This window comes from Callithrix jacchus, chromosome 9 (assembly GCF_049354715.1).
Source record: "Callithrix jacchus isolate 240 chromosome 9, calJac240_pri, whole genome shotgun sequence".
Lineage (NCBI taxonomy): Eukaryota > Metazoa > Chordata > Mammalia > Primates > Cebidae > Callithrix > Callithrix jacchus.
Window position 1 is genome coordinate 82624982 of NC_133510.1, and position 13298 is coordinate 82638279.

Consider the following 13298-nt stretch of genomic DNA (forward strand, 5'->3'; position numbering starts at 1 on the left):
ACTTTCCCATATGGTTATTAACCTTTAAGAGGGTACCAACTGACATCTCACAAAATGTATTCTCCTTTGCACTATCCAATATTCAAGAAAATGATATGAACTTTGTACAATCTTATGCTTTTATTGTTAGAGGTATTCAACTAAAAAAAAAAGTAATTTCAGCTCACATGTGAGTTAAATCATCAGGTTAAAGGAAAGCTTTTTATTAAGTGAGGCTCTCTGCAGAATATCTCACTCAATACACACAACATTTAAACAGACTACTATAAAGGAGACAGCTGAGGAATGCTTTCACTTCTTTCCACGGTTTCTACTGAATGTCATTTCAGAAATGCCTATATAACACATGACAATGTGGAATGTCTCCACCCATGAAAGAGTATTTGAATTGAGCAGGAAGCACACTTAGGGCAGTAACACGGAACTCAAGTGTGTCTTTTTATGGTTAGCCAGCCCAACAATGCAAAGATAAACAACCAAAACATAATAAGGTCAGAAAATACCGACACAAAGGGAGCCATGATAAACATGTTATTTGGAAAAAACAGTGTGAGTAAAATAACCAGAAAATATGCATTATTTCTAATGTTACTACACTAGAGATTTCTTTTTTCTTTTTCTTTTTTTTCTTTGTTGGTAAAGACAGGGTCTCGCTATATTGGCCAGGCTAGTCCCAAACTTCTGGGATTGAGTCTCTCACCTTGGCTTCTCAAAGTGCTGGGATTACAGATGTGAACCACTGCATCCAGCCTAGAGATTACTTTTCTAAATGAACACTCAAGGATTTGTTTAAAGAAATTCATTATATATTATATATTTCTCAGTTGCATAAACTGAGCTTCTATTGATAATCAGTAATATATCCCATTTCAAAAATAAATCTAACTTCCTGATAATTCTTTTCTTTAAGACAGATTCTCGCTCTGTCACCCAGGCTGGAGTGAAGTGGCACCATCTCAGTTCACTGCAACGTCTACCTCTCGGGTTCAGGCAATTCTCATGTCTCAGCCTCTAAAATAGTGGAGATTACAGGCATGTGCCACCACGCCTAGCTAATTATTTTTTGTATTTTTAGTAGAGATGAGGTTTTGCCATGTTGGCCAGGCTGGTCTCGAACTCTTAAGCTCAGGTGATCCGCCTGCCTTGGCCTCCCAAAGTGCTAGGATTACAGGCGTGAGCCACCATACCCAGCCAACTGATACATTTTTTTACTGTAATAACAGTTACCTTTACACTGTAAGTATTATAAAAATAAGTAGTTGGTATGAGCTTTTTTATTAGGATATTTTTAAAGTTTGTCAGTGCTGTTATATTTACCCAAATTATCATTTTTGTATTCTATGAATTCTGCTATTCAAAATATTAGTTTACACTGTGTTCAATTTTTTAAAATCATTTAATATTTATCGTGTACCTACTAAAACAAAATGCAGATACAAAAGGAGATTTAAAGAAAAAAGAATCAAAGTCCCTACCATAAGGGTACTTAAGGGACTTCCTTCTTCCCCACAATATCCCTGGTATGAAGTTTCCTACAATTTGTCTCAAAAAAGAGTCAAATATGTACCTGTATACATGCATAAAAAATTTACTGTAAACCATTAAAAAAACTAAAACAGGCCAAGCATAGTGGTTCACGCCTGTAATCCCAGTACTTTGGGAGGCTGAGGTGGGAGGATCACTTAGATCTAGAAGTTTGAGACTAGCCTGGGCAACATAAAGAGACCCTGCCTCCAGGGAAGAAAAAATGTAGCTGGAAGTGGTGGCACATGCCTGTAGTTCCCCGATCGGGAGGCTGAGGTGAGAAGATCGATTGAACCCAAGAAAGCTGCAGTGAGCCATGTTCATATGCCACTGAACTCCAGCCCTGGTGACAGAGTGAGACCTTGTCTCAAAACACACACACACACACACACACACACACACACACACTCAACAACTGAAACAATATAAATTGCTATTAGGGAAAAGAAAAATAAAGGTATTTAAAAATTAAATTCTACGTCACAAAAAAAAGAGCATTTCTATTGCTGCTGATATAGTCTGCATATAATAATCAAAAATAATCCTGGCAGTTCCTAAAATTTAGGACAATTTTGAATTGATTCATTTAGATACAGTACTATTGCAGTTCAATTACCATAGAAAGGTCTTAAAAGTGTGGGCTAACTAAAACAAAAGTGGATGAAGAAAAAAATTATATGTGTGTCTGTTTCACTTGATTTTCAGTTAATTGACAGGGAAACCTGCAACTACTAAACACCACCATAATGATGAAAAGATGTAAGAACAGTTTCTTCTTCAGACTTCAAAGAAGATATCTAGCATAGCGTAAAGTTTGAGTTTTGGAATCAAACAGATCTACATAAGAATTCCAGCTCTGCCATTTATTTTTTTGATAATCTCAAGCAAATGAAAAAGCATGCTGTGAAAATTAAACTATTGTTTGGAATAGCACTGCTCCTCCATAAAACACTTACTAAGTCATGGCTACTACATATGTGACTCCAACTGAGAATATACTCAAAATTGTTGAAGGTCTTCAACCCTTCAAAGAGGTATCTCATCAAAATGCCAATATCTCATCGTCTTTTCAATGTTATTGTGAAGGCCCACAAACTTTCAAAAGAAAGGTGAAGTAAAATATGGCAATTTTTCAGGCAAAGAGGCAATAAAAATAGCAACTTCATATAATGTCAAGAAGTAACATGTTACAGCAATAACAAAACAGTGTTTTATGCCTCCCCCATTAAAAGGTTTTTAAATAATTTTCTTTTAAAAATCATCTAGTAAGATTTTAAAAGCACTTTTCTTATGTGAACTATAATTTTTAAATGTGGTAATAACAAATGGATGATGAAACACATTTCCTTTATTCCATCCAGTGTTTCTACCTGGCTTTACTAGAAAATGCTCAGTCACATCTTGCAATCATATTGTAACTGAGGCCCATGAAAGATGGTCTTGGTTATGACACCTTAAAGTCAGACCACAAAACTGTTGCCAGGAAGCACAGAGGCAGCAACTAAGAAAAAGCATTATAACAGCAACAATGTGGGCACTGGTGCCCTACCAGCACACCCCATATATGGCTAGGGTTGTCCACTTATTTGTAAGAAGTGAGGGGCCAGTTTGGGGTTGGGAGGGTTTTGCTGGCTAGTTTAGGTTGGTTTTAAAAATGGATTTAGGATGATTTCAATAAAAACTTTTGAAAGACATCAGCATAAAGTGTTACAGCTATTCTAAAGAGAAAATTATATAGAGAAAATATTTTACACTGTACATTCTTTTAGAAACAAACTTAAATGCTCTTTAAGTGATCCAATAGGTTTTTCTAAGATCTTAACATTCTCCATCAAAAAAAAGTGTAAACAGTTACAAAATAATTCTTAATTCAGATTTTTCATAATAATTAAACTATTTGCCAACAACTCAAAACAAATTACTTCCAGCCTCTTTTACATTTCACATATTAAGAAGACTACACAAAAGTATTCCTTTTACTGATGAGAGGATTGTGTATTTTATAAAGATACTTAAAATGGCACCTTTAGAAGTAGATCAAATTTGTATTTTAAGAGCAAAATTATTTCATACTAAACCTACCTGTAAGTCTATCTGCAATGGAAAGTAAAAAAAAAACTATTTTAAGATTGTAATAGCACAGAGCACGGAACTAATCCTACTTTGCATTCCTCTAGCAGTGGTACCCAACCTTGGCATCAGGGACCAGTTTCGTGGATGACAATTTTTCCATAGATGGGGTTGGGGGGTGGTTCTGGATGAAACTGTTCCACCTCAGATCATCATCAGGCATTAGATGCTCATAAAGAGCACACAACCTAGATACCTCACAAGTGCAGTTTACAATAAGGTCTGTGCTCCTATGAGAATCTAATGCCACTGCTGATCTGACAAGAGGTGGATTTCAGGCAATAATGTTAGTTCACCAGTCCGTCGCTCACTTCCTACTGTGCGGCCTGGTTCCTTAAAGGCCAGGGACCCATCTATCTGCTGTCCAGCATTTGGGAACCCCCGTTCTATAGAACCTAGAGTCCTACAGACTCTTACAAAGTAAGTAGTTGATTAATGATACAACCGGATATAGTATTCTTCTACCACTTAACCATGATCTAAGCTGCTTTAGAATTTAATAGACAGGAGGTTGATATTAAGAATCTTTTAGGCCAGGCACAGTAGCTCATGCCTATAATCCTAGCGTTCTGGGAGGCCAAGGCGGCCGGATCACTTAAGGTCAGGTGTTCAAAACTATCCTGGTCAACATGGAGAAACCCCATCTCTACCAAAAATACAAAAAAAAAAAAAAAAAAAAAAAAGAAATTAGCCAGGCATGGTGGCATGTACCTATAATCCCAGCTACTCGGGAGGCTGAGGCAGGAGAATCGCTTGCACCTGAAAGTCAGAGGTTGCAGTGAGCCGAGATTGTGCCACTGCACTCCAGCCTGTATGACAGAATGAGACTCCATCTCAAAAAAAAAAAAAAAGTTTAAAAATCTCAAGATATTAAAAATAAATAAATTGAAGATCCACAACAAAGTTTTTAATTCATTTCATAATCATACAATTTCCATTATGTGCAAGAGCAATATGCTAAGTATCTGATGCGAAGGTTTCAAATACGTATCTCACGACATATAAATAACTATAAAACTTTCTATTGATGGTTTGAGGTAAAAAGATACAATTCAATAAACCTTTTGTGAATACCTACTTACTATGTGCTAGGCTCTGGAAATACAAAAATGTGGAAGATTAGGTCCTCAGAGGCTATGAGGGAAGACAAACACAAACACTTTTTTACAGCAGGAGAGGCAGAATATAAGGGTACAGTGAACACCCCAGAGAAGAGAATGTGAATCTTGAACAATGACTAGGATTTTAATTGGCAAACAAGCGAGAGGGGATAAAAAGCATAGCTAAAGGCATGGAAATAAAAAATGTAAAGATCTAATTGAAATTTAAGCAAGTTAACCAATTTATAAAGGACACAACACAATGAAGATGTATCAAGCATAAGCGAAATGGTAAAATGTATTATATTCAAATTTAGAAAGAGGAATGAGTGATACCACCAGGGTGGTATTGTCCAAAGACTAATCAGACAACAATATGTATGCTAGATTGAATCAGGGAGAGAATAGAGGCAGGAAAAACAATTAAGCTATTACTACACTCTAGGAAAAAAATTAATAAAGGTATGAACTAGGTTGACATAAAGAGTGGCAAGGAAAAGAACTGATGGAAAGGTAATTGTAAAGAAAAGACTGAGCTAGAAGACTGACTGGATTATACGTAGACAAGGGGAATGAGTAAACAATTTAACTGTTTAACTCAATCTAAAGGTATACATCATTAACAGAAACAGGGACATCAATGAGAAGAGGGCTTGATGAGGAAAGATGGTCCATTTTAGGCTGAATTTAGAGAAATTTCTGACAATTACATAAAACTGTCTTATAACCAAATTAATAATACTTTTAAAATAATTAGTTAAAAAGGGTGCTGGTAAAGCCCAAAGATAAAAAGAATTATCTCTAATTTTAAGAGATAAAAGTAAAATTTTAATACTGAATTCCAACTGTGAAAATCTGTTTTTGAACAATAAGAAGTTCTCCAAAGAAATTACAAAGGTTAATGTGAACACAGTAGTCACCATTGTACGGCAAAGCGGGTGAACCTGTATTTACTATATTACTACTTAAAAGACATTTATATATACATATATATATAATTACAATATATTTAATAGCATTGTATTTTAAATCAATACATAACCTAAAAAATAAAATGAGGCTTGAAGCTTTGCAGAATCGAGGGAATTGTAAACTGACTTGGAAGTCCCTGGCACAGAGGAAGAAGAAAAGATTTTAAGGTTAAAATCAATGGGCTAAACTCAAAACTGCTGGAGAAAAATCTCAGCCCTGTATTTTATGCACACTAGTATCAGTAAGAATCAGCAATAAGGCATTCCACATATAACCGTATTAATCTCCCTAAATCTTTACACAGTATGCCAAAATAGAGATATAAGCACATACTGTAAAACTCTACCAGGTAGCTTTAAAATCAGAAGATTATCGCCCTGTTGGTAAAAATGAAATTCTACTCTAGAACTCTGTTCTAGAAGAAAACAGAAATTTATATCTATGCTTAACTTTGTGCTGTTTTGTAGCCTTGGCGGGGGTCAAGTCTCGGTGGAGAGGCTGGGGGAGAAAGGCCAAGATGGAAAATTTGACAAGAAACACTGCTTCTTCTCCTACATAGAGAACATGTTTCCATACAAAAAGAACAGCTAAAAACTGGGTATCTTTTATAACTTCTAATGAGAGAGTACATTCAACAAACTAATAAATATTTAAATATGGTTTATATTTAAAATGAAACCAAACCATTAAATTTTTAAAAGTGTATTTGTGGGTTGTGACATTCCTAAAACTTTTCTCTTGACAATAAAATTTAGAACACTTAAAAAAACCCAAAAAGCAAATAAATATTCAAAAAACAATAACCAACCTGGTGAAACATTTTAGGTATCCTACGATCTTTTGAGAGGTTAAATTTTAAAGAAACTAACTATTCAAGGATTATTAAATCAGTGATTTTAGTTTTTATCATTAAATATGGAAAGCAAGCTAAGTTCAAAAGCTCAAAATTTTCTTGTGTGTGTGGCTTTTCATTTTATTTATCGTCTTTCACTGCTTGTTGTCCTAAATTTGCCCAAAGTGAACTCCGTTTTCATAGTAACAATGGGAAAAACGTACAAAAGTTGATAAATAAGAAGTGAAAGTGAAGAAAACATAACAAAAATGTTAATGCTTGATATTTTAAAGATTTTGACTTAACGGATTTCAGGAATGTGCAGATAAGGAAAAAGTTTATGGAAAAGTGGAGGCAGGCAGAGGCTATCGGTTCAAACCCACACAAATAGTGACAAAAAGATATTATGCGAATGGCGTAAATTTAAAAACTTGTTTGTCAACTAAAACAAAATACCCAATAAAGACGTATCTACCCAACACCAAACTAACCACTGAATTCAGTTAATCAGGAAGACACTGATAAGTCTGACAATTCTTGCAACACGTGAATATTGAGAGGAGAAAAAAAGATCTTAAGGCAGTAAAACGTATTTTCTCTTCCTCCCTAAACCAGGATTACAGTAATGTAAATATCAGAAATTTTCCTCTTTCTCCAAGCCAATACAATTGGGTTCCTCCACAATAGTAACTTTAAATTTCTATTTGACAATTTTAATAAAACATACTGATGCGAACCATTATCCAATTATCCTGACCTCCTACAGTAATAAACGTCTTTCAGATTGTTTCACACTAAAATGTGTAAAATTTGTAAAACAAGTACACTTGAAAGAAATTTGAAGATTCATCTTATATAATTACATTATCATTTTTAATGCTAAAAGTTTCTTTCACTCTCAACATCATGGTTTTAAAATCTTAAGAGTTATAATATGCCTTAAATAAACTTCAGCTAAATAAAGTTTGCTATGTATTAACGAATCTAAATTAATGAAATAGAGAAAGTGCTAAAGACCATGCTATATTTTTACTGGGCCACACTTTGAATTCCATATTTGTCCTGCAATTTGTCAATCATTTCAATGTATCCAGTCAACTTTGTAAATAAACGCTATACTCCAAGTCTGATATGAGAATTCGATTACATAAAATTTAAAATGGTCATCATTCACTTAAACAGGAAGCAGTGCAAGGAAAAAACGCCACTACACACCTCTTTTTAAAAAGCATCAAGTTAATGTTCATGAAATATAAAGCCTTGAGTTTCAACCTCCCAAACAAGTTTTTACTACAACATTACTCAAAATAAGGCTATGATCTTCCACAAACAACCAAGGCAACTTTGAGATAGCTTGCAAATCTTTTCATCGTAAGGGGAAGCTATTGCTGTAACGATGTTTTCTATTATAGTAATTCCAAGTTGCCCGCTAAGAAAATAGAAAAAGCCTATGTCTTGTCACCTATTACCATCTCTTAAAAATTGCTTTTATGCAGAACTCTACGTGGTTGTGTTGCTTTTGGCCTGTTAAAGGCAAGGCAACATTATCTCTGGATTGCCAATAGTTTCTCCTTATTTGGCTAACATCGAGAGATCCCAATCAGACTACTATAAAACTTTAACATGCACAAAGCATCCATTTTGAGAAAAGTTTGTGACCAGCTTTCTTCTCCCCCCCCCAAAAGAAAAATCAGAGCTTGGTAACTGGCTTTGAAAAGAGTGTCCCATATTTATTCTTCTCTTTTTAACCGCAGTGCACACCCCAGGACCTGGGGCTCAAGGATCTCTGACACTGCGGCAAACTTCGAGTATCAGACTCAACACGTTCTTGTCCGGAGGTGGGCAAGCTCTTCAGAGGGCTTCCTTAGTTTACCCACTTCCATCCCCTTCCTTTCAGCTGGTGCAGATCAGCTAATTACACCCTGTTTTCCCCTCCCCAATGACCAGGAGTAATAAATGAGAAAACAGGAAATCGTTCTCTCAGGGCACTCGGCTTAGGACTCTAGATTACTGTTATTATCATCTTCATTTGTAACCAAGTCCTAAAAAGTGCAACAAATCCAATGCCCACCTACAAGTCAAAGATGTTCATCTGCCTAAGCCCTCCTAATGCCCGTCGTTAGTTTTCTTCCTTCAGCATCCGCCCGCCTCCCCCCCAAGTATATCACTGACACCGGGGCCCAGGCACAATCCCACTACACTCTTCCCAGTCTCGACCTGAAATCCCAGACACTCATCCACAAATGGCCCTGTGGCCCCAAGACGACCACAGTTCCCTTTCCCCTATGCCCCGGAAATCACCCTGTTCCCAACTCCAACAGCAACTGTTCTAAAGGGGGCCTCAAGCCCAGCGCCCTCCCCTCCACCAGTTCTCTCCCTCCCGCCCTCTCGGGAAACCGCCCCCTCACCCGCAGCAGGGAGTCTCCCGCCGCCCCCAGCCTCAAGAGGCGGAAAGCCGAGGGCAGGCCCCGGCCGGAGGCCGACGAGGACCCTCAGGGTCAGGAGAGCCGGCGGCGGGGCGCACAGACCTGGTGCAGGGCAGTGAGTCCGTCCACATTGGCGTAATTGATGTCGGCGCCGCGGTGCAGTAGCTTGAGGACCTCGTCCGTGTCGCCGCTGGAACAAGCAGCCAGGAAGACGGCGCCATCGTCGAACTTCACCTTGGTCTTCTGGCGCTTCACCACCGGAGGCTCGAGGTCTGTCTCGGAACCGATCCAGCGCTTCAGCTGCTCGTTCCGCTTCTGCTTCGCGTCCGCCATCTTCATCCCCTCTCCTGCCGCCGGGTCTTCTTATCTTGAGGGGGGGGAAGGGGGAGGCGGAGAGGGAAGAGAGGGGAGGCAGGGGGTGTGTGAATGTTTCTATGAGTGCGGGCCAGAGGAGGGCTGGGAACCTGGAGGAGACGCTCGAGACTTCCAGTATCCCACAGAGCACTGGGGCGGCGCGCCCGGCCAAGCGGACCTCCCCTCCTACCACAGAAGCCCTCCCGCCCCCAGCACGGCCACCCGTCACCGGCGGCCAATCTAGCGTAACTTCGCGAGATCCGGACGAGGACGCGCCCTTCGACCAATGCGCATGCGTCCTGGGCCTGTGCCCGCCCCAGGAAAAGCGCTCCCGCGAACTGCGGCGGGGGCGGCCGGGCCACCGGAGGGAAGCGGGTGTGGCCCGGGCAACGGGGGCTGGGACAGACCTCGAAGGGAGGAAGCGGGGAAGGAAGGCTGTCCTGCCGGGCTGGGGGCTCCCGGGGTTCCGGAGGCTAGCAGTGGAATTGCAAGGCTCTGCAGGGCAGGTCTGTCTCCTGGGCTGTCTCAGCTCCTCCGAGTCGTTGGCTCAGGGCGGAGGATTTTCCCATTGGCTGCGTTATTTGAATGGAATGGAGGATAGGTCGTGAAGTAGGTGCTGGTGGTTGCTCTTTCTAAGGAACTCAGACGAACTTGGGCACGTCAGAATTAATAACCTTTTAAAAGTGGGGTCTGTGTAGCCGAGGGCTTTAATGGTACGTTCTTGAGGTTACCACCTATTGACTAGGGTTGACCTGCGGTAACTGCGTTGGCTTCCTGCCAACCCCCACTTTAGAAACGTTTTTCCTCTTCTCTTTACTTGTTTTGTTTTCTCTCACGCTTGAATCCAATTTTTCGATGCTTTAAGCCTGTCTGGTACTACCCGTGAGCTTAGCTGAGCCTGGTTACTGGTCCTTACCTTTTAAGGGATTTCTGGTTACAGCTCCATCTCTTTCTAAGGAGGGGTAAAGACCCAGCTGCGTCCAGCATTTAAGTGGAATGTTAGTGAAGGCAATGAATTCAACAACTATTTATTGAATACCTACTGTGAGTCAGTAACTGTACTGGCACTGAAGATACAATGAAAAATGTGACATTTATTTGAACCACCTCTTGAGTTCACTTGCCCAAAAACGAATAATTTATGATCATCATAAAAACAGACTTTAACTTTGCCTTGTATGACCACATGCGTGCACACATAGGATTTGTAGTACTGATGTCTTATGAGCCATCTATCTGCAGTCTCCACCATATTACTGAACACTACATTGTTATCCACTATTGTTTTTAGAGCATTTAGAAAAGCCAAAATGAAAGTCACAAAACCTTACCATGGAAGTTTAGGGGTCATCAGGACTGCATCCCTCAAGAACTAGTTAATTTTCTTAATTTTACCCAGAAGTAGGATTAGAATTCACTCGGCAAATGCTATGCACCTGTTCTGGGTCAAGCATTGTTCTAGGTGCTGGAGATAGAGCTGTGAACAAATAAGCTTTTCTCATTCTCAGCATGATGCCTTTTTCAGTGGACTGCTTCACAGACTATCATATTGAGAACTAAAATAATTAAGTAAAATATGATTAGGAAACTACCTGCCTGTGAGGCAATTTTCTGAACCACTATTATTAGGATAGCAATAGATTCCAGGTTAGGGTAAAAAAATATTTCCTCTGAAAACATTGTAGAAATAGAAAATGAATGTAATATTTGTAAGATGTTCATAACATATATTAATAAGTCAGATCTTTGAATACTGGTGATGTTAGGTGCTGAAAAATACTGTTAGTACTAAAATACAGAATCCTTATCCACAGAATACAGCTCTCAGAATAAAAGGAACTTAAGGATGCCTTGTCAGCTCCTCCCTCTACCTAGGCGAACTAACATTGTATCTTTATTGTTTTCCAACAACATTATACTCTATTTGGTAGCTCTTAAAAGTGCCCGTTGAATATAGATGCATATCTCAAGTTTTCATTTGGGCAAAAAGAGTTTGGTGGGAAGTATGCTATTCCTGAGTGAAGCACTTATTTCAGGATGCAAAATTAATACAACAATAGTTTATTAATAAAACATAGTCCATTCAGTTCCCTGTCAGGGTAAAACCAACCAACCAACTAGGTCCAATAATCGTGCAAATTTCACTGAGTTTAGTTTATCTTCTTTCATGTCTCTAAGGGTCAAGACACACTGTGTTATTATTGAAAGTACTCTTAAACTGCCACCTACTTTGTCTTTAGGGGGGATTTTTTTTTTTTTTTTTTTTTTAGTTGTTAGTGAATTCATGAATTAATGATACTGAAGACCTAGGGTTAATTCCAGAACAAGCAAAACTTTTTGTTGACACAACACAGTCCCAGCACCGTGTTTCAAGGCTGTAATCCTACCAGTTTGGGAGGCTGAGGAGAACTCTGCCCACGAGTTTGAAACTGCAGTGAGCTATCTGCACTATAGCCTGAGCAGCAGAGCTAGACCCTTATCTTCGCAAAAAAAAGAAAAAAAGAAGACACACACACACACACACACACACACACACACGCTTCTACTTTGTATTTGTCTAAGCAGAAGAAACAGGAGAAATGTAAATATTTTCACTTCTTAATGGCCTCTAAACAGATTGGGATGTTAGGATACATTTTAGCTCTTTCAAAGCAAATTAAGCCTTAAAATAGAAATACAAATAAAACTGTACTTACTAATTTGCATATATATATGTATACATATAAATATATTTTTGACTGCAACAAATCAATCGTTGTAGTTTTTTTTTTTTCTTTTTGAGACAGGGTCTCACTCTGTCACCCAGGGTGCAATGCAGAGGCATGATCTCAGCACCCCAAGTAGCTGAGACAACAGCTGCGTGCACCACCATGCTTAGCTAATTTATTTCTTATTTTTTGTAAAGATGGGTTCTCCCTATGTTGCCCAGACTGGTCTCAAACTCCCGAGCTCAAGTGATTCTCTGCCTTGGCTTCCTAATGTGTTGGGATTACAGGTGTGAGCCACTTTGCCTAGCTGGGGGTTTTATGTCAGAATAAGATCTGTATATATCTTTTTTAAATGACACTACAGACATTCCTTACTAACCATTAATTTGCTTGTTAATTATGATTAACTTAAACAATTTAAATTACAAACATATTTGAAATGCTGACATGCGCAGCTTAGATTTTTTTCTGCTCATATAAGCCCTTTGTTAAAAATGTACATAGTTATGTTAATACTTTTAACTGATATATTTACGTTCTCCTAATTTAAACCTGAGATACTAATTTACATTTACATACTTGAGAATAGAACAGTCAACAAGGACCTTTCGTCTTATCTCCTGTATTCTACAGCTGGTCCAAACTCTCTTCCATTGCATAATAATTTCTTTTTAATGTTTTATTTAAGAATCTGAAGAAAAGGCTGGTCGCAGTGACTCATACCTGTAATCTCAACACTTTGGGAAGCCGAGGCAGGTGGATCACCTGAGGTCAGGAGTTTGAGACCGGCCTGGCCAACATGTTGAAACCTCGTCTCTACTACAAATACAAAAATTAGCTGGGTGTGGTTGTATGTGTCTTTAATCCCAGTTACTCAGGAGGCTGACAGGAGAATTACTTGAACCCAGAAGGCAGAGGTTTCAGTGAGCTGAGATCACACTACTGCATTCCAGCCTGGGCAATAGAGCAAGACTCCATTTAAAAAAAATAAAACCTGCTGAAAAGTTTACAGTCCGTTCACATTATAATTTATTTAATTCCACCCAGGGAGTTGACCAGAACCAACATGGAACGACCATAACTTGCTTCCGTCTCCATTTCTAGACCAATCCTGATTTCTAGATCATAGCATCTAATGCTTTGCCTTGTCTCTGGATTATAAGGTGAGTTTCTAATTTCCTTTAGGGTAAATTTTCTGCCATATGTGACTTTATTTCAAGAAACAAACCCTAGCACAGTACAAGTAGTGGCT

At 38.7% G+C, this 13298-nt stretch overlaps 2 protein-coding genes across 6 annotated transcripts in view; one reads left to right on the top strand and one right to left on the bottom strand.

Annotated features, from left to right (window-relative positions):
- The window catches only part of PPP1R12A (protein phosphatase 1 regulatory subunit 12A), a 166163-nt gene extending 156824 nt beyond the window's left edge, over window positions 1-9339 (bottom strand). For all 5 annotated transcript variants that reach the window (XM_009004286.5, XM_003733810.6, XM_035257105.3 and 2 more), the window contains exon 1: window positions 9087-9339. In XM_009004286.5, coding sequence (XP_009002534.1) covers window positions 9087-9323 — 237 coding nt within the window. In that variant the 5' untranslated portion in view covers window positions 9324-9339. The remainder of the gene's footprint in view (window positions 1-9086) is intronic.
- Window positions 9166-13298, top strand: part of LOC144577638 (uncharacterized) — a 191514-nt gene continuing 187381 nt past the window's right edge. The window contains exon 1 of the mRNA XM_078336978.1: window positions 9166-9844. Within this exon, the coding sequence (XP_078193104.1) occupies window positions 9419-9844 (426 nt within the window). The 5' untranslated portion in view covers window positions 9166-9418. The remainder of the gene's footprint in view (window positions 9845-13298) is intronic.